Source organism: Lissotriton vulgaris, chromosome 8 (assembly GCF_964263255.1).
Source record: "Lissotriton vulgaris chromosome 8, aLisVul1.2, whole genome shotgun sequence".
NCBI lineage: Eukaryota > Metazoa > Chordata > Amphibia > Caudata > Salamandridae > Lissotriton > Lissotriton vulgaris.
In genome coordinates, this window is record NC_141696.1 from 55,879,548 (window position 1) to 55,900,481 (window position 20,934).

At 49.1% G+C, this 20,934-nt stretch overlaps 1 protein-coding gene across 1 annotated transcript in view; it reads right to left on the reverse strand.

Annotated features, from left to right (window-relative positions):
• The window catches only part of DNHD1 (dynein heavy chain domain 1), a 682,720-nt gene that overhangs the window by 20,586 nt on the left and 641,200 nt on the right, over nucleotides 1-20,934 (reverse strand). Inside the window, exon 41 of the mRNA XM_086933691.1 lies at nucleotides 11,642-11,733. Within this exon, the coding sequence (XP_086789817.1) occupies nucleotides 11,642-11,733 (92 nt within the window). The remainder of the gene's footprint in view (nucleotides 1-11,641; nucleotides 11,734-20,934) is intronic.

The following is a 20,934-nucleotide window of genomic DNA, read 5'->3' on the forward strand; positions in this document are numbered from 1 at the left end:
AAAGGCTGGGAGCATCTTTGAATGACCATGTGGCACACTCTGAGGTGCCAGCTGTCTCACCACTGCTACTGACAGGATCAAGCTAAGTCACTATCACAGATGGAGAGGAAAGGCTGGGAGCATCTTTGAATGACCATGTGGCACACTCCGAGGTGCCAGCTGTCTCACCACTGCTACTGACAGGATCAAGCCACGTCACTATCACAGATGGTGAGGAAAGGCTGGGAGCATCTTTGAATGGTTCTGTGGTACACTCTGAGGTGCCAGCTGTCTCACCACTGCTACTGACAGGATCCAGCCAGGTCACTATCGCAGATGGAGAGGAAAGGCTGGGAGCATCTTTGAATGACCATGTGGCACACTCTGAGGTGCCAGCTGTCTCACCACTGCTACTGACAGGATCAAGCCAAGTCACTATCGCAGATGGAGAGGAAAGGCTGGGAGCATCTTTGAATGAACATGTGCCACACTCCGAGGTGCCAGCTGTCTCACCACTGCTACTGACAGGATCCAGCCAGGTCACTATCGCAGATGGTGAGGAAAGGCTGGGAGCATCTTTGAATGATCATGTGGCACACTCTGAGGTGCCAGCTGTCTCACCACTGTTACTGACAGGATCAAGCCAAGTCACTATCACAGATGGAGAGGAAAGGCTGGGAGCATCTTTGAATGAACATGTGGCACACTCTGAGGTGCCAGCTGTCTCACCACTGCTACTGACAGGAACCAGCCAAGTCACTATCGCAGATGGAGAGGAAAGGCTGGGAGCATCTTTGAATGACCACGTGGCACACTCTGAGGTGCCAGCTATCTCACCACTGTTACTGACAGGATCAAGCCAAGTCACTATCACAGATGGAGAGGAAAGGCTGGGAGCATCTTTGAACAATCATGTGGTACACTCCGAGGTGCCAGCTGTCTCACCACTGTTACTGACAGGATCAAGCCAAGTCACTATCACAGATGGAGAGGAAAGGCTGGGAGCATCTTTGAACAATCATGTGGTACACTCCGAGGTGCCAGCTGTCTCACCACTGTTACTGACAGGATCAAGCCAAGTCACTATCACAGATGGTGAGGAAAGGCTGGGAGCATCTTTGAACGGTTCTGTGGTACACTCCGAGGTGCCAGCTGTCTCACCACTGCTACTGACAGGATCAAGCCAAGTCACTATCACAGATGGTGAGGAAAGGCTGGGAGCATCTTTGAATGACCATGTGGCACACTCTGAGGTGCCAGCTGTCTCACCACTGCTACTGACAGGATCAAGCCAAGTCACTATCACAGATGGAGAGGAAAGGCTGGGAGCATCCTTGAATGATCATGTGGCACACTCTGAGGTGCCAGCTGTCTCACCACTGTTACTGACAGGATCAAGCCAAGTCACTATCACAGATGGAGAGGAAAGGCTGGGAGCATCTTTGAATGAACATGTGGCACACTCTGAGGTGCCAACTGTCTCACCACTGTTACTGACAGGATCAAGCCAAGTCACTATCACAGATGGAGAGGAAAGGCTGGGAGCATCTTTGAATGATCACGTGGCACACTCCGAGGTGCCAACTGTCTCACCACTGTTACTGACAGGATCAAGCCAAGTCACTATCACAGATGGAGAGGAAAGGCTGGGAGCATCTTTGAATGAACATGTGGCACACTCTGAGGTGCCAACTGTCTCACCACTGCTACTGACAGGATCAAGCCAAGTCACTATCACAGATGGTGAGGAAAGGCTGGGAGCATCTTTGAATGAACATGTGGCACACTCTGAGGTGCCAACTGTCTCACCACTGTTACTGACAGGATCAAGCCAAGTCACTATCACAGATGGAGAGGAAAGGCTGGGAGCATCTTTGAATGATCACGTGGCACACTCCGAGGTGCCAACTGTCTCACCACTGTTACTGACAGGATCAAGCCAAGTCACTATCACAGATGGAGAGGAAAGGCTGGGAACATCTTTGAATGAACATGTGGCACACTCTGAGGTGCCAACTGTCTCACCACTGCTACTGACAGGATCAAGCCAAGTCACTATCACAGATGGTGAGGAAAGGCTGGGAGCATCTTTGAATGAACATGTGGCACACTCTGAGGTGCCAGCTGTCTCACCACTGCTACTGACAGGATCAAGCCAAGTCACTATCACAGATGGTGAGGAAAGGCTGGGAGCATCTTTGAATGAACATGTGGCACACTCTGAGGTGCCAACTGTCTCACCACTGTTACTGACAGGATCAAGCCACGTCACTATCACAGATGGTGAGGAAAGGCTGGGAGCATCTTTGAACGGTTCGGTGGCACACTCTGAGGTGCCAACTGTCTCACCACTGCTACTGACAGGATCAAGCCAGGTCACTATCACAGATGGTGAGGAAAGGCTGGGAGCATCTTTGAAAGGTTCTGTGGTACACTCCGAGGTGACGACTGTCTCACCACTGCTACTGACAGATGGTGATGAAGGCTGGGAGCAGCTTTAGTTGATCATGTGGTATACTCTGAGAAGACAACCATGTCCAGTACTAGAGACACAACCCCCGCAGTTCCAGATTCATACTCCAGACGTCCTTGTCGTTTGCTTCTTTGGATGTTCACCTCTAGCAGGCTTCCTACGCTAGATAGCTCATTCTTTTACTGCAGCTAACAACAGATACCTGGTACAATACACCGAATATCTGGCTCATTTTATGCAGCAGATATTTGGGTCTCTGCCTGAGTTAGACGAGGATGTCAGAAGCTTTGTGCGACTGAAGCCCAAACCTTTACGGGCCCTTGGTGCTTTCATATCCAAGTTGCAGCATGTCATTTAGGAAACAAGTACATTTACTAAAAGGTACAGCCACAGTCTTTGGCACGACCGAGTGGTGTTGCAGTATTAACTACATCAGGGTGGAAAAGGCCAGTATGTACATCCATATTGCAGCACTGGCGTGGGACCCTAATACGTGTGGGGTTGGGGCAGAGAGCCTTGACTATCCCCCTCCTTTGGACGATCCTGAAGTAGAAAGTCAAATCCTTCATTGATCCAGATATCTTTCCGCACATATCCCACTTACTCGCTGCACCACCTATCCTGCACAGAGTATATTAATATAGATATCTTAATGATTACTGGCAGATATCCTTCACCAGGAGTCCGAGCCGTCATCATATGCACCCTGTATGCTAAACCAAGGGTCTTATTCCTCAAGTGCTCGGGGGGCACAGCAGCGTTTGTGTTCCCAGACACTACTATATGACATACATGCCCACTTGGAGATTCTGAAAAACGAAGGGGCATCATTTCAAGCCCCTTGCATCACTTTTTGAGGTGCACTGGCGGGCGCAATATGGTGCTCCATATTTACAAGGACGCATTAAACCACCCTGCGTGGCTTTTTGTGTCTTTATAAATACGGCCCGTATTCATGCAGCAGTTTGGGTGAAAGGAGCATCACATGGGAACTATATTTTTTTAGGCACACGCAAATCAATTCAATTACAGTTGAAAACAAAATGATTGTTGGACATAGGAGAATTCTTTTTTTTAATTTCAGTGTTGATTTCTTTCTTCCAGACAAACTCCTTTAAGCCAACACGTGTTTCGTGTTAGGTTGGAAAGTACCCCACTGACTTCATCAGTGCTGGTCCATCTCAAGATTGACTATTAGACCTCCCAGTCGCATTTCCCGCAAAGGAGGTCAATAGTTCAGTAAGCCTTAGTACTTCAAAATCCAAAAAAACAGAATGCACAATATCCAGTATGGGCCCGGCAGGTATTGAGTGGGGGTTGGCCTCTTCCTCTCTTCGGCTAAGTGTGAGGCTCTTGAGGCATTTAGGTATCCTTGTTTGGGTTTCTGGAGACCCTTGTGTCTCACTTTATGGACTCTTTTGGTCTGCAACACCCAAGGCCTATGGTGGTGGCGCCTCCTTGGGTTTTGCCTTTGGTGTTCTGCGCCTTGCAGGGGGGTCAGTTGGGCTGTGGTTGGTGGCCCTTGAGATGGTATGCCCGACACGTTGGTGTGTTGGGCTCTCTTCCTTTGGTCAAAACCACATTTGCATTTGTTGTTGCTGTGATGACCTTGCAGGCTCACCTCCCCTTTGTTCCGATGGCTGTCTCTCATTTCCATGCAGTGGTAGTGCTCCCTGCATTTTTTGCCCTGTTCCTATCTCTCTGGTCGAAGTTTGGTTCCATCTGTTGGGTGTGTTGAGGGTGTTGTTGAGTTACCTGCCTCGGACTGAGCCATTCTGGTTGCTGTTGGTTTGGCCCGGTGTGGAATGGGCGAATACCCTCAGGCTCCACTCTTTGGGGGTGGATTATACGGGTGCTTAGGTTGGGCTTCTGATTCCCTGGGCCGAGTTGTGGCTGGATTTGTGGATGGTCTGCTGGATCCGAGGCAGCTTCTTGGCCTGCTCTCAGAGGGTTGTCCATGGTGGGTATCTGTGTTGCAGCCATATGGAAAGGGGCGACCACTTGGTCCCCCCGAACGTATGGTCGGGGGTCCGGATCCTCCCGGGAAACCATTTTGGGCGGGGGCGTGTCACGGCTGGTATGCCCGAAGCGGCGTAGCCGGGGCGCGCCTTTTCCCGCCCAAGAAGGGTTGTCCTAGACACCTACACCGATGGCCACGCCCAGTAGGCGTACCAACGGAGGGTTCACGCCCTCCCGAAGAGGAATAAAGAGAGCGGGAATCCGAAGAAGCATCCTCTTGTTCCTGTGCTTGGAAGCTGCACCCACTCGTTGCACGTGAGCCCTCGACGGAACAAGGAGCAATTTTGAGAACTTGTAATTCTTGTGTTTCTCTTTCAGCGACTTCGAGGCTAAGGATCCAGGACCGCGTTGCTCAACTTGGATCGAAGATTCGATAACTATGCCTGGCAAGAAGGCAGGAAAGAAGTCCGGTACTGACCAGATGCTTCGCATGCTGGTAAGAGATATGGCGAACATGAAGAAGCAGATGGCTGCGATGAACAATCCGGGTAGACCAAAGAAGGTAATAGGCCCGGCATTGCCGGGAGTTGTCCCCGAGGGTAGGGGGAAACGGGTCAGAAATAGGGCGGCAGGGGGGGTGGTTCCGATCCCCGAGGTACCCCCGGTGAGCCCTACCGTTCCGGTCGAGGCCCCGGTACCGATCCCGGACGCGGGTCAGCCGATTCCGGTTGTTGTTACGCCCGCCAACGAGGAGGACATGCCTCCTGAATTGGCTGCCCAGTTAGCTGCATGGCTCGGCAGAAAAACAGGGGGTGCTACGGCACCTGGAGACACGGCCGAAGAGGCCAGGTTACTAATGCAGCAGTTGCGGCAGTCGCGAGATGCCGCAAAGGCGAAGCTCCCTCTTGTCCCCCCACAGGTGACCCCGGAAGGACCGGCAGCTGGCGTCGAAAAAACAGCGGGAGCGACAATCGAGCCGGGTAAGCAGGCTTTGCCAATGGCGGGGGAGGGCTCTTTGCCCTCAAGACGGGAGAAAGTGGTTCAACATATCCCGTTGGCCACGAAAGAATTGATTTGGGCTGACAAGTATGTAAATATGTTTTCTCTGTTGACTGACCATCGCGAGATGGAGTATGCTAAGGCGCAGAAAGATTTGTGGTACCCGAGTGTCTGGCGAGCCAAGATGGCGGGATTCAGGGTGGATGAGACAATCACAAACTGGGCAAAGGCCTTTGCAATGTTTACTGCAATTATTGGGGAACGTAAGCCCGAGGTTTTGCCTGAATTATCTTGCTACCAAGCACGAATAATGGATTTCTATGAAACATATGAGGGGAATGAATGGATGGGTTATGATATGAAATTCCGTAAGGCCAAAGAGTACGATTCATCTCTGACGTGGGATTGTCTCGACTCGATATCATGGCAGAAGCAGCTCCTACCGGGCGCGACGAAGACGTCCTCGCCAGGCGGGAATGGGTCGGGGTTTTCCCGCCAACAGCCCACGGTGCCCTTTCGAACGGGCGCCGGTGGCGACCACCAAACAAAGACTGGTGGGAATGTGGGAAAGAGAGGGGTCTGTTGGAGCTTTAACAGGGGCAACTGCAGCAGGCCACAAGGGACATGTAAGTTCAGACATGCGTGTGCGGGTTGTGGGAATTCCTCGCACCCGGAGAGTTCATGCAGATCCAAGAATGGCGGGTCGGGAGGTAGAGGAGGGTCCAAACAAGACTGAGGTGGACCACTGTGTACCGTTACCTACCCCTGTTGATGTTATGGCAATGATCCCCTGGGTGAACCAATACCCTGATCATGTCTCCGCCGGGGTGTTGAGGAATGGCTTCTTGGAGGGTTTCCGCATCCCGGCGGGGGATTTTCGTGGGGAGCCGCTTTGTAGGAACCAACTGTCGGCTCAGCATAATACAGCGGTGGTTGAGAGGAAGATTGCAAAAGAGGTTGCCCTTGGCCGGGTCGCTGGCCCATATGGGCACCCGCCAGTAACTAATTTCATCTGTTCTCCGTTAGGAGTGGTTCCCAAGAAGGACCCGGGGAATTTAGGCTGATCCATAACTTGTCAGCTCCAAGGGGTCTCTCGGTGAACGATGCGATTGACCCGGGAGTTTGTTCGGTACGGTACGCATCCTTCGATGATGCCGTCACCATGTTGAATCGCCTGGGGCCCGGAGCGCTGATGGCAAAGTCAGATATCGAGTCGGCGTTCCGGTTGCTCCCGGTACACCCACGGGATCAGCGTCTGTTAGGCTTTGTGTTCCAGGGACGTTACTACATGGATAGATGTATGCCAATGGGTTGCTCCATCTCTTGTGCTTATTTTGAGAAATTCAGCTGTTTTTTGGAATGGGCATTCACCAAGGCCACTGGCCATAGCCATGTCATGCATTACTTAGACGATTTTTTGGTTCTTGGGGGCAGCCGGCGACACAAAATGTGCGCAGGCGCTACAGGAATTTTGTACCCTCATGAAGGGATTCGGAGTGCCATTGGCACCAGGTAAGACGGTTGGACCATCTACTTCACTCGAGTTTCTGGGAATTGAGCTCGATTCTGTGGAGGGATGTTTCCGTTTGCCAGTAGGGAAAGTAGCGAAATTCAGGGCTTCCCTGGAACTGTGCCTTAGCAAGGAGAAAGTTACCCTCCTTCAGCTACAACAAGCAGTGGGGCAGCTTAACTTTGCCCTTAGAGTGATACCAATGGCCCGCCCCTTTTCCCGCTCCATCGCCCAAGCTATGGTTGGTCTCAAGGAAGGACACCACTGCACGAGACTGTCTGCAGAGGTTCGCCAGGACATGCGCATATGGTTGGCATTTCTGGCGGATTTCAACGGTCGAGTGGTGTGGAACAAGCCGCCAGCGTCCTCGGACGAGCTTGGTTTATGGACCGATTCGGCGGGGAGCGTGGGATTTGGCGCAATCTTTGGTAATCGATGGTCGGCGCAAACATGGCCGACGTGGTGGCACACCAGCGGTCTCACAGGTAACATTGGGTTCCTCGAGTTATTCCCCATTTTTGTGGCTCTGATGGCATGGCCGGATGAGTTCAGAGATCGCTCGGTGGTGTTTTGGTCCGACAATATGACTGTGGTTGAATGTATAAATAATCAGGCAGCACGCTGCAAGTGGATATTGAGATTATTGAAGGAAATTGTACTACTTTGCATGAGATTGAATGTGCAATTCAGGGCGAAACATGTGCCGGGGGTACTGAATCAGGCTGCTGATGCACTCTCTCGTTCACACATGCATGCTTTCAGGGGTTATCTACCTTCCGCGGACCTAGCGGCGGCACCATTTCCCGAAGCACTCTGGCTACTCGGTGCCCCGGATTACAAGACCTCGTGGCAGCAAGCTTAGCCCCCAGGACGAGGAAGGCATACGAAGGAGCGTTTCGTTCCTATTGTGCATTTTTGGGTCCGGCAGGGGAGGACAAATGGGGTCAGGAGGATTGCTTCTTAAAGTTTCTGGTAGCATTACACAGGGAAGGCCGATCAGTAGCGACGGCCAATAGGCACCGGGCCGCCATTTCATTCATGGCGCAGGCGCATGGCATCAAGGACCCGACATCGTCCTTTTTGGTAAAGAAAGCCCTTCGTGGTTGGCAACGCCTGGAAGGTCGAACAGTAGACGAGAGGCGCCCGATTGGGTTAGAAAGGTTGTCCCTGATTATGTCAATACTTCCCACGACATGTTCCTCCCATTTCGAAGCAGTTCTGTTCCAGGCCGCTTTCGCATTAGCGTTCCATGGGGCTATGCGGGTGAGTGAACTGGTCGCAAAGAATAAGAAAGATGTGGAGGGAGGGCTGTGTCGAGATCACATCCTGATTAGGGGTGATTCGATGGTAGTCACGATAGCCAAGTCCAAGACTGACCAGAGGGCTATGGGAGACAGTGTGGTTGTCCAACGCATGCGAGGGTCCCCCATGTGCCCGGTAAAGTGCGTTGAGGAATATTTGGCACGAAGGGCGGATACATGGGGGGGGAGCCTGCTGAGACATATTGATGCCACCCCACTGACGAGGTTCCAGTTTCAGAGGGTGCTAACTATGGCAATCGCAGCGGCGGGCTTGGACCCGTGCGGTTTTGGGACCCACTCCTTTAGGATAGGGGCTGCTACTGAGGCTACAGCCAGGGGTCAGAGTGTTGAAGAGGTGAAACAACTGGGACGATGGTCCTCGAATTGTTTTAAAAGGTATGTGCGATTGTACATGTTGTGAAGTCAAGTTACATGCACTCACGCTTCTTGTCTTCTGTTTGATTTACAGTTTCGCGAGCATGTTATGCGGGGCGGAATTTGCAGTCGACCCGGCACCAGGGGACCAGCGGTCAGAAATCACCGGCTGAGGAGAGAGTGGTGTGGGTTGTGGGCCACTTATACGTGAGGCGAGCGGGGACGTATTCAAAGCAGGTGACGTGACTCACGCGGCTGGGGAATACGGGTACAGAGTGGCCTTCCACCGAAGGGGCGGGCTCTGTATTGACCAGTTCAAATCTTTTGTCGAGGGACTCTTAGGGCGGCAGAGGTCACCGCCATCTGTAATCATAGTACACCTGGGGGGCAATGACATGGTAACACTCGGTAGGCGAGTACTACTCGACCAAATTTTGTCTACTGTTAGCTGGCTGGCAGGAAGGGTCCCGGGGTGCACAATAGCATGGTCCCACATGATTCCCAGGAAGGTGTGGCGGGGGGGCCTCTCGGTGTCAGCACTGAATCATTCAGTAAAAAAGGTCAACAACAAACTTGGTAGGTTGTTTCGCTCAGCGCAGTTGCACAGTATTCCGCATGGATGTATTCGGGGGGATCGCATGTATCTCGATGATGGGGTCCATTTGTCCCGGGAGGGGAATGTCTTACTCATAGGAGACTTCATAGCATGGCTAAGGGGTTTGTGCAAGCATGACCTTTAGGAGGAGTTTGTGGGGGGGCCGGATAGCCGGTCAACTATCCGGCCTGTGGCGGTAAGGTCATGATCGGTGAGCAGTAATTTCAAGGTCCCTAGAGGGGGGCGCCACCCACTATGGATGGGAGCGCACGGGGGGGAGGCGGCCATTGGCCCCTCCCACAGGGAGGCGGCACCCACTAAGTATGGGTCGCCTAGGGGAAGACGGCCATAGGCCCCTTCCAGGGGAGGAGGGGGCTATATGCCCCTCCTACGAATTTCCCGGGGCCCGGATATCCGCGACGGCGGATGTGATAGACAGTGTGGGGTGGGAGGGGGAGTCCACGCTGCCTTCTTACAGACACCTCACACGGGTCCTCGGACGACCTTTAAGATGGCGTCGAGTTAAAATGGGGGGCCCCACAAGACAAGGGAAATTGGAGTTGGCACAGAGGGTACAGTCCTCTGCGCGGCCGCCACTCACACCGTGAGGGCGAGAGTTTTGGTAGTAGGGATTTGACACCGGTTGCGACCTTGCCGTTGGCCCGTAATGCTAGGATGTACAATTTTAATTTAGAAAGTATGCATTTGCAGGATGTTAGACTCGGCTAGGAAAACCTTTGTACTAGAGATTTGTTAAGGTTAGCCAATGAACATTTCTTCATCGAAATGTAATAAATGAAAATTGTACATGATATGAAACTGTTATTTTAATGTTTTCATTTTGTTTCATATTTTAATAAATACGGCCGGGAGGGTAACTCCCTCCCGCCTTCCAAAAGTTCAGAACTGCGTCCGTCTTCCCATCCTTGGGGATTGTGTTGGGAGGGGGTGACAGGCATCCCGGCCATATGGGCGACTCCTCCTACCTTATGGACCTCTTTAGGTTGGAGGTTACTTCTGTGCTACTTTCTAGTTTGATGTAATTTATATGTGTGGGAACATATTGTAGTCTTCTGGATTGGACTGTGTTCTGCACTTTCTTCCATTGGTTTATGTTTTCACTGTTGCTTGATAAAGCTGATACTTCCTTTGGTATCAGCTCATTGTGAAATTACTGTGGCGAAAAAGACAGACCAGGAGGTAATGCCCCAGTTACTTACCGGTAATATTCATTACTCTGAGCCCTGGTCTTCTTCGCCACAGTATAGTATCCCATTCCTCTCTACCCCATTACGTATAACTTCATTTTGTTTGGTTGTGACTTTGAAGACTCAATGTGCTGTGGGTGGACTCCCCTTTATAAGAGGAAAAGGACGTCGGCCAAATTGGAGGTATGGGAGGCTAGAAGGCTAACTTTTGACTTGGAAGCTCATTGTGTAATTACTGTGGCGAGGAAGACTAGGACTCAGAGTAATGAAGATTACCGGTAAGTAACCAGCGCTTTGCACCATTTCAGATCTTCATTACTATCCGCTCACCTGTGTCTTCCTCCACTTTCTTACCTCTGATCTAAAGGCTACAACGTCTCTCTTCCTACTTACTGCATCTAATACTTGTGCACCTGAGCACTGGGGCACCCTCAACATGAATATGTCTTAGTACAACTGCTTGGTTTAGAAGATAACGACAAGAATACAAAGCATACGTGAGTTGGTCTGATGCATCATTCCCTGGATCTTCTGTAGTCGCACACACCTCCAAGGTGCTTTTCTGTTAAGTCACAAACTTTCAGCAGAACATATCTTCAGAGCACATGAAAACAAAATATCAACATCTGATCTTGAGAGCTACTGATACTAGAGGCGTGGGAGCACAGGTTACCATCAATGAAGCCCGGTGAGTCTGGCTCAAAAACAATTCTACAACAATGCAAATTCAGGACTCCATTAATGCAGACATCACCCCTAGATAATTTCCCTCGAGCCCCCAAAACAAACTGGAGAAATAAGAAACTGAAGCAAGAAGATCAGCAGAAAGACAGCCTGAGCTGGTCAAACTGTTCAGCAAATAAGTGAGGAAATGGCAACAAAAACGTACAAGATCACAGATCCCCCGGAGAAGGATCTGTCAACCCAGTGGGTGCTGTTACTTCCTACTTACAATGAGAAGTGGCAGAGCAAGTAGTAGAAAGCATGACTATGACATGCAAGCAATGAACTTACCTTACCGTATCACTGCGGGGTGAAGCTTGGTGAGAAATAACAAACATGAGATTAATGCATGAGACTGTGATATGGAGCGAGAGCCAATATGAAATGTAGAGCAGCCAGCTCTGCCACGAGGTCTACGGGCAGTAAGTCAGATGGTAGAAAGAGTTATGATGAAGATGGCTGGACCATGAGAAGCATCTGGCTCTCCCCATGGAATCTGTAACCAGTTCCCTCTGTTACCTGCTAGGAACACCATGGCTTCCTCCAGATCATCACACAGGTTCCACACCCTCTCCAGGATGCCGAGAGCCGCAAACAGGTCCGCCTGGGTCCTACATCAAGAACGACGACGTGTTAGTCCAAAAAACAAAGAGGCTTTTATTGGCTCTGATGCTTACAACCATGGGAAACCACCGCAGGGCAGGTTTTTTTTTTTTTTAAAACACAGTTTTATTGATCTTATTACAGTTCTTATGATATATTCATTACAATAGTTCAGTAGTGGAAAAATATGTACTTTGGGTCTTTCGTTACATTAACTTGAACAGTCCACTTCTGTATGTATGAGCATCTATGTACGGTATATTCCATTCTGGCGGATTCTTATCAAGTAGAGTAAGTATTAGCTGTTACCATATATAATCAGTCATATAATGCGTTCTTCAATTCTATACAGAAAATCTAATCAACTATAGCCCAACAATTCCTATTTTAAAGAATCCCTCCTCCCCCAGTTTCCTGGCTTTCCCATGTAGATAGCACCTCATTTTAAAGTTGTGTATTCTCGTTTAGGATTGTAACGCACTTGCAATGGTATACGTCTACATATTCCTGGGCGTTAGATGTTTTACAATGTATGGTGCTATAAGGGCTCAGTAGTGTCAGCTAGCATGGTTGGGGGTGGCGTTGTTTCAGTTTGGGGAACTGGAGTTTCTAGTGGGTCCGTAGCCTTCAGTGTTCCTAGCATCTGATCTCATTCCATAGATATGGGTATTTTACGCAATACACAGAGTTCTTCCTTCCTAATAATAGCACTCTCAGCGCCCCCCAGCGAGTCATTTCTGCGTGCCAGGTAAGTAGAGTAGGGGGAAAGGCTGATTTCCATCTCATTGTGATAGCATGTTTCGCTACGAGAATAGCCATGTCTGCGAATCTATACCACACTTTCTGTCCTTTCGTACAGTGGTGTAAACCCAGTAGGTAGCTTTCCGCAGCTGTCCAAATAGCGGTACCCATTATTTCCTGTACCAGATACTCTACTATATGCCAGAATCCCTGCAAGTGTGGGCAGTCCCATAACATATGCAGTATATCTGCATTGGTCTTCTGACATCGGGGGCAGGGGATTTGTGCGTCCAGATACATACAATTGAGGCGGTGTGGTGTACGATAAACCCTATGTAGAATCATTTACTGTATATATTTAAATTTAGCATTTCTGGACTCTTTTTGGGGGAATTCTAGTATGGAGGCCCATTCCTTATCCATAAGATCCCTGCCCAGATCCCTTGTCCATTTTTCTCGTAGAGGTGTGAGTGATGCTCCCGATTGTGTCCTGATGCCTCTATACAACCAGCCGGTAAGGTGACGTCCTTCGCCCATTAAGTGTACTGCATTCTCTAATGCGTGGGTAGAGGGTTCTTTGCCATCAGGGGATCGGTATGGTTTAATATAATGGGAAATGATAACATATAACATGGACAATGTCTGAGGGACACCTTGAGTGTGGGTGAAGTTTTCGTGATCTGCCAATGTACCATCTATGAACAGTGAACCTATTGTCGTCACTCCTTCTTGCATCCATTGGGAACCACCCCAGGGCAGGGTTACTTGTTGTGGACAATACCCAGCATATGAAGATGGAAGACACATGACAAAGTGCGTATCTGTGTAGACTGGATGCCAGGCTTTAGTAGGATTCTACATAATTTGCCACATCCAACTGCTGGCACCTCACCTTCAGACATTTAACACCATCATCAGGGTCTGAGCAGGTAAAGAGCACTGCTCCCAAAGTCTGATTAAATACATGAATAATAGGTATGTTTAATATGCTATTTATTACATTTACCGAGCGGGCAGGGAATAACTGGCGAGAGGAGAGCCACACGTGGGTCATTGTGCCCCGCTTCTCACTCAACACACCAATGGCAATAAATAGCATATCACTCTCAGCAGATCTGCATGTGGGGTCTATGCCATGCTGGTTTCTATGTGCAGAAGTTGTAATTAATGGCATTTATCCAGCATCAGACCAGAAGGGGTTAAATCCCTGCAAGGGCATAAAAGGGCATTAAATTGAGCATCATGAGTATAATGTGTTTTCCCTATGTTTTCCAAATTGCAAGCACACATGGATCCACTCAATGTCTGATAGATACCCAGCAATCAGGATTCTGTTCTTCCCATGAGAGTGCAAGCACCGTATTGAATATCCCCGTCAATATTAAACACATCATAGGCACGGGAAGCCTGGCCTTGGTCCTTGGAGACTGGATGCAGACCTTGCACTTGCTGCACCAAACAATCTCAAACTGAAATCCTTGAAGCTGGAACTCTGGGAATGTGATCAATTCCCTTGATAATATGCCCCTTGGTAACTACAATACGCTCAATGTTTGCAGCAATTAGCAGAGTGTGGCACACGTTTTTTTTAAACACTAAACTATGAGGAAAAGGTACGGCAGAAGGCTAAATGTGCTCACTAAGCAGGCACTATTCCTGAGTGTTGCAGAACTCGGCCACTTTTTTACCGTACGGAGCCAGGCGATTCATTTTTAACAAACACAAGGATATGATGGACGGAGCGCTGAAACTTTTCGGACACTCACCCCCAGTCACACATCTGGGTTAAATCCATCATCGTTCTTTAGCTCACTTTGCCACCCCACTTCAGACCCAGCCATATGCAACCCCCGTCCCTAATGTGCAGGCGGAGAGAGGCCTCTAGTGAGCATGCCGGCTGGCCATCGAACCCGACATGCACGCTTTGGGTGTAGGTGCTGCGCGCTCACTGGCTTCAGTCATTGGTGAGAGCCTGAGGTCACGGTGTGAGTCAAAATTGATTAAAGCCCACCCACTTCACAGCCGCTGTTACGCCCGCGACAGAAGGCTGACTGCTGCGGGCATGAAAATGAATGCATTCGTGCAAAGTGTTTTAAGCTAAGTCATTTTATATAATGCACATAAAAGGGGGTTCGGGACAAAATAATGAGTGGGGCAATGCTGCAACTCTCAAATGCAGGAACCCCCCCTGCCACAGGGCCCCCTCACACCTCCTGATGTTAGGCTGGTACTTCACTGGGGTCAGGATGCTTAACTTTCAGCAGCATCCTTAGCTCGACCTTTTTTGCATGCCCCCCCCCCCCCCCCCAAAAAAAACAAAATCATTAGAAGTATCATTGCCAACGGATGCTTTGGTTTTGAAGACATAACCTCATCAACGCATAGGTGGATGGCGATGGCTCCTTTGAGAATGAGGGGTCCATTTTTTCACAACTAGATCAGTATCTGCTATTGATTGGTGGGCTGTGATGGAGTTGGTTGCCATTAAAATCAACTGAGGCCAACTACATTGCCCCCACAAAATTAAAATGATCTATAAAAATACAGACGGGAAAACAACATACGCCTCCTAAGTGAGTTTAGAAGGATCATACCAGTGCACCCCTTCTACTCCCGGGGTTGGCTGAATGGGGTAATCGATACAAAACCCTTGCCTACTAAGGCAATCTGTGAAATTCCATGCAATACAATGCTTCTCTACGGGAGTTAACATAAACTAATAACAGTTCATTCTTCAAAGGTTATTTTCTTTAACATCTGTACTTCACAATAAGTAGGCCCGGCCTCCTGCCTTTGTTGTAACTTGTCATAATAAAGGATCAGACCTGCGGCTCCTGACATAACGGCTCCCATCGAACCAGTGAGACCTGTCGCCTTTATCACTGGCTTTCACTAGAATCATGTTAGGTGCACTGAATGAAACATCAGCTTCAGCAACACGAGGCAAACATCAGGCACACAATCATAACAATAGAACTCATTACAAAATACACTTAGCAAAGCAATACACAACTCTGCTAGGCAGGATTAACAAGATTGATGACAGGTGGGATACCCAACACCAAAACCCATGTCCATCATATATAATGTTTAGGATCCCAAGGCTTTACCACAGTACAGTAACAATCCACCCTTAAAAACCTACTCGCTTCAACAAAGACTTTTTACAATAACTATGTTGGGCATACTACCTCTGTCGTAACTCCTACAACAAACAGGTCACACCTACGCCATCTACAGAACTGTCCCGAATGAACACATCAGACTTCCAGACTTTATCTTTAGTCAGTCACCATAACCACCTCAGCCTTCTGTGTCAAGGATAATCTTTCCCACAAGGTAAACATCATGCATACCGACATCTAAGGACAAATACATATACAATGAGAGTTGGAAAAACAACCTACAACCCAGCGTAGGAGTTAACAGGGATTATCACAGTGACAACCTCCCACCCAAGGATTTGTCAGAAGGGGTACCCAAAACACCAAGGGCCATATGTAGGTAGCCCAATATCGGTCAGTAACAGCCGAAGTTACCGAATTTCGGCCGTTACCGACCAGTATTTAGGGTTTGAGATGTAGGAGGCAGGTCTAAGGATTCGGTAATTACCGATTCCTTAAGGAATCAGTAATTACCGAATCCAAACAGCTATGTAGGAGGCACTCAAGTGAGTGCCTTCTTGCATTCAGGATTTACCACCAACTACAAGTTGGTGGTAAATATCGAAAACCGTTAAAAAAGCTATTTTAGGGCGTATGCTAGGTCTTGGAATCTCCCGGTTGTTTTTAGTTTTGGCCGTGTGCGGGACCATCCTAGCAGGTATCGGTCTGGGGTCTACGGCAGTTCCTTGTCTATGGAGCCGCCTATTGTATGTGGTACTTCCTTCTTAAAAGTGCGCAAAGTTGGGCAGTCCCAGAACATATGTAGTATGTGGGTTTCTCTTTCCCCGCATCTAGGGCATAACCTCCCTACAGGCTTTAACACAATGTAATAACAATTCACCCGCCTCTTTGCATGAACACATGCTGTTCATAACAAATATATCAGACCTACTGCTTTTGTTGTAACTTTTCATAACAAACAGACCAGGCCTACGGTTGCCATCTCAGTCCTGCTGCATGGAGCGTAAGCTTTCCCACGAGACAAAAAGTGCAACACAGCACTGTTTTTCAGCAGAAGCGCATGGTTTCCCCATGGCTTTTTTGCACGCTACTCAGACCAGCTTGTGCAACCCCTTCTGCAGGTATATGAGGAGGCCTTTGAGGTTGGGGTGTTACCAACTACAATGCGCGAAGGTGAAATCGTTATACTCCTTAAGGCAGGTGGGAATGTTCAGGATCCCTCAGCATATCGACCTCTCATGCCTGAGGCTCTTCTATACTCTTCACGGAACGGCAGTTTCTCGTTTGAGAAAGCCATTTTGAAACTCCACTCAAGATAACCCCCTTTTTTTTGGTTTTACTTTTGTTGCACTGTTCTCGCCCCTCATGACGATCGCTCCTGAGACACTGCCTGTACCTGCCTGACCTTAAAATGGCGACCAAGATTGTTCTTCAATCCGCGTCTCGCCACAATATTCTGTCTTCTGTGTAATTGCTGATTTCCTAGTCTGCCTGCGCTCTCTTCACGCTGTGGCCCCTGGCCTGCTATAATCTGCTCTCCGACTCAATTCAGTCCGAATGCAGATGCTATTAATAAAGCTATGATCTAAATGGTCCCCTACACTTGTTAATTGACTGTTTAGAATCTACAATATTATTAACACCGTCATTTGCTCTATTTGGGGGCAGCATTCTCCGAGGTGACTTAATCCAGGCCTCAACTTTCAACTTTCAAATCCTCCTACAACAATGACTGTCCCTAAGATGGCCACCATGAGTGGGCCCTTCTCCAAAGCACTCCTTCTCCACTTGTTGGAGCATCTTTTTCCTGGAGTTTCAGAGTTCCCTCTGGATGAGACCACAGCGACAAGGAAGACACACTCAGGAGAGGATTGGGAATGGCCCCACTACCATTGGGAGCACAGCACCGTGCACCGTGACCGGCGCTCTCGATGAAACCTTTTTTTGAGGATGCCCCCCTAGGCAGAATCCAGAACCTTCTGTATATATTGCGGTGCCTGAGCTACCTTTGGCCAATGACTGGTGGAGCTGTTCTATGCAGCTATAGAGGAGTTTGGCTCTGGTTCACCCCTCAGCCGTCATCTACCCAGCCGGACGTCGGACACTGTTTTCCAAATCTCGCCGTTGTGTTTCCTACCCACGCCTTCCTCTTCCCTCTATTATTCTTTGTCTACCTCCCCATGTCCTTTCTTGCCCCCCCCTCCCCCAATTTCTCTCCCCGGACCTGTTTTTCTTCTTTCTAATGTTTATACCATGCTTTGGTAACTCATGTAACTACGTTCCTTGCAACTTATGTAACTTTGTAACTATGTTCTGAAACAATGCTCTTCCTCATGTAAAGTGCTCTGATACCTCCGGGTCTAGCCAGCAGTATATAAAAACTTTCAAATAAATAAATAAATACATAAAATAATGATGAATTCGATGTAAAAATATTACGCAAAATCCTGGCTGTTAGGCTGGCCCCTCTTATGACTCACTTGGTTCATGAAGACCAATGTAAGTTCATACAAACCCGTAATACGGGCATTAATATCAGAAAGTTAGCCCACATTCTACATGAAATACGACAAAGAGACGAGGACTTAGCCCTAGTTTCTATAGACTTGGAAAAGGCCTTCGACGCTGTGGATTGGGGGTATTTACTGGAGGTGCTCAGGATAGCAGGATTTGGCCCACGTTTTAGACGATGGGTGCAGATACTATACACGACACCCAGTGCTAGAGTCAAGGAGGGCAACAGCAGGTCAGGCGAGTGGAGACTAGATAGAGTTCATGCCACAATAATATGTGTGTAAAAGGCATACCTGAGAAGACGGAGGGGCAGGACCCGGTAGGTTACGCAGAGACCTGGTTGAGAGAGTTGCTTCCCCCAGGAACACTTTCCCTCCAGTTTGTGGTCCAGCGTGCACACAGGGTTCCCATACGTAGACCACTTCCTGAGGCTAACCCACGACCCTTCCTATTACGCCTGTTAAATTTCCGTGATTGGGATGAGATACTGAGAGAGGTGGGGAGACACCCAAGGTACAAAATGTCACAGTCTCCTTCTTCATAGACTACTCTGCCCAGGTGCAAAACAGGCGCGCCACTTTTGGGGCAGTGAAGCATCAGCTGAGGAATCCTGATCAATGATACTCAATGCTCTTCCCAGCCCGCCTTTGGGTAATTCGAAATGGCACTGCTCGTTTCTTCGAGTCCTTCTCCGATGATTGGGACTGGCTGGAGGAAAATGGACTGGCAACTTCATCTAGGCCGCAAGAGGACCCCTCGACGCACAAAAGGAGCAGATGCGGTCATCGGAGGGATAGAGGTGGAGGATTGCGTCGGCGGGCCTCACCAATTAATGCCCTAGACCCAGAGCAGATCCTGTTGGAACACCAGGATGCACTGCATGTTGCGTCAATCCTCTAGTCCGTGAGATCCTCATCAGTTCCCACTGCGTCACCATCCAGATGCAGGGGAGACGCTGAATCCTTACCGGCATGGTCCGCAGACTCCGGCTCGCAGCGCCTTCCAGGTATCATGCCTCAAGCCACTCTGCACATGCACAGTGACACTCATTGCTTCCACTCCATAATGTTGTATATCCAGGGGATGGATTACTTAGAGCCTTTCCTCCCTTACATGCCCCCTCTCAGAGTCAACATCTGACTACATTTTAGTTGCCATGGTTGGGCACATCTGTTTGGGTCAACTCCCATTTGGGTTCACTCTTATGTAGTTTCACAAATTAGTTCTAGTACTATTGGTATTCCCCGTAAAGTTATTGTCTTAACTAGTGACTTAATGCCATATTGTATACACTTACACCACATATCTGCTCCACTGGCTGACTTCTACGGATTTTCACCGTTCTCATGACAATCAATAATATCATTACCTGGCGCCAGGTGCAGGTATTCTATCGACGTATACTTACAGCGTAGGTCTGCCAGTATTGCTTTACTTCAGGAAACACTTGACAAATCTAAAGGCTGCTCAGCTACGGCACCACTGGCACAGACATGTGTACAGCACTAACTTCTCTTCCCTGGCTAGAGGCAATTTGGTCTGGATGAGGGCGGGGGTCCCATGGGAAGAAGAAGAGTGGGTGATTGATCCTGCAGAGCGCTATGTTTGCCTTAAAGGTAAACTTAACTGACAGTCGCAACTGCTGGGCTCAATCTATGCCCCTAGCACATAGCAGAATGCATTCCTTTGTAGCCTTTCCACATTACTATCCCACTGGGGGGATATCCCATGGCTCTTGGGTGGGGATTTCAATTTGGTCCTAGACGTTTCGCTTGATTGCTCCTTTCCACCCGTCACCCGCTCTACAGCCTCTTTGAATGCACAAGCATTACGGAACTGGCTGGGGCACTGGTCCTGAACGGACGTTTGGCAAATGCGCAGCCCTGACTCATGGATATATTCTTTCTACTCATCAGTCCATAACCTGTATGTGCGACTAGACTGCATACTGGCCTCAACAGTGCTGCTCCCCCTACTTCAAGACACCGGGAATCTGGGCCACACACACTCAGATCATAATCCACAGACCAGGCTGCTTAGTTGGGAAGCAAGATCGTCGCTGATCCCAACCTGGCGGCTGCAAACAGCTGTGCTGGAGGATCAGTACTTCCACGGCTCCCTGGAAACAGCAGTGCTTGAATACTTTGAACATAATGCCGGCTCTACGGGCTCCCCCCTGACAGAACTGGAGGCATTTAAGGTCACAACTAGAGAACACTGCCTGGTCCTCAGATGGCGCATCCCCCAAGCAACTAGACACCTCTCTAGCCGTTATTGAGCTGATGCTCCTTTGCTGGGAATATTTGTCGGTCACCCACCCTGAAGCCAAAACACAATTGAATGCTATGCAAGCGGACCAGTTAGAACTCCTAGATAAGCTGTGTTGTCACAACTACTTGGCTCACTCATTACGTACCCACACAACGTCAGACAAGGCAGGTAAACTTCTTGCCTACCTAATTAAACAGGAGCACCCACACTTTCCTATACATTCTATTAAAGACGAGCTAGAACAAATAAGATATACAGAACTGGACATTCATACAGCCATGACTCTACTCTTTACGCGTCCAGCACACATTTGGACTCCCAACAAAGAGGCGCTTTCCTGGACTTTGTAGAACTGCATATTCTACCTCTTGAACAGCATCTAGCATTGGATTCCCCCTTATCAGTAGATGAGGTCTGAGAAGCACTTACTTCCCTGGCACCGGGGAAAACACCAGGACCAGACAGACACCCTACTGATTTTTTTAAGGCATATGCAGAAGTCCTAGTGACACGCCTAGATGCACTCTACACCTCTGCAGTGGACAGCTGTGCCCTTCC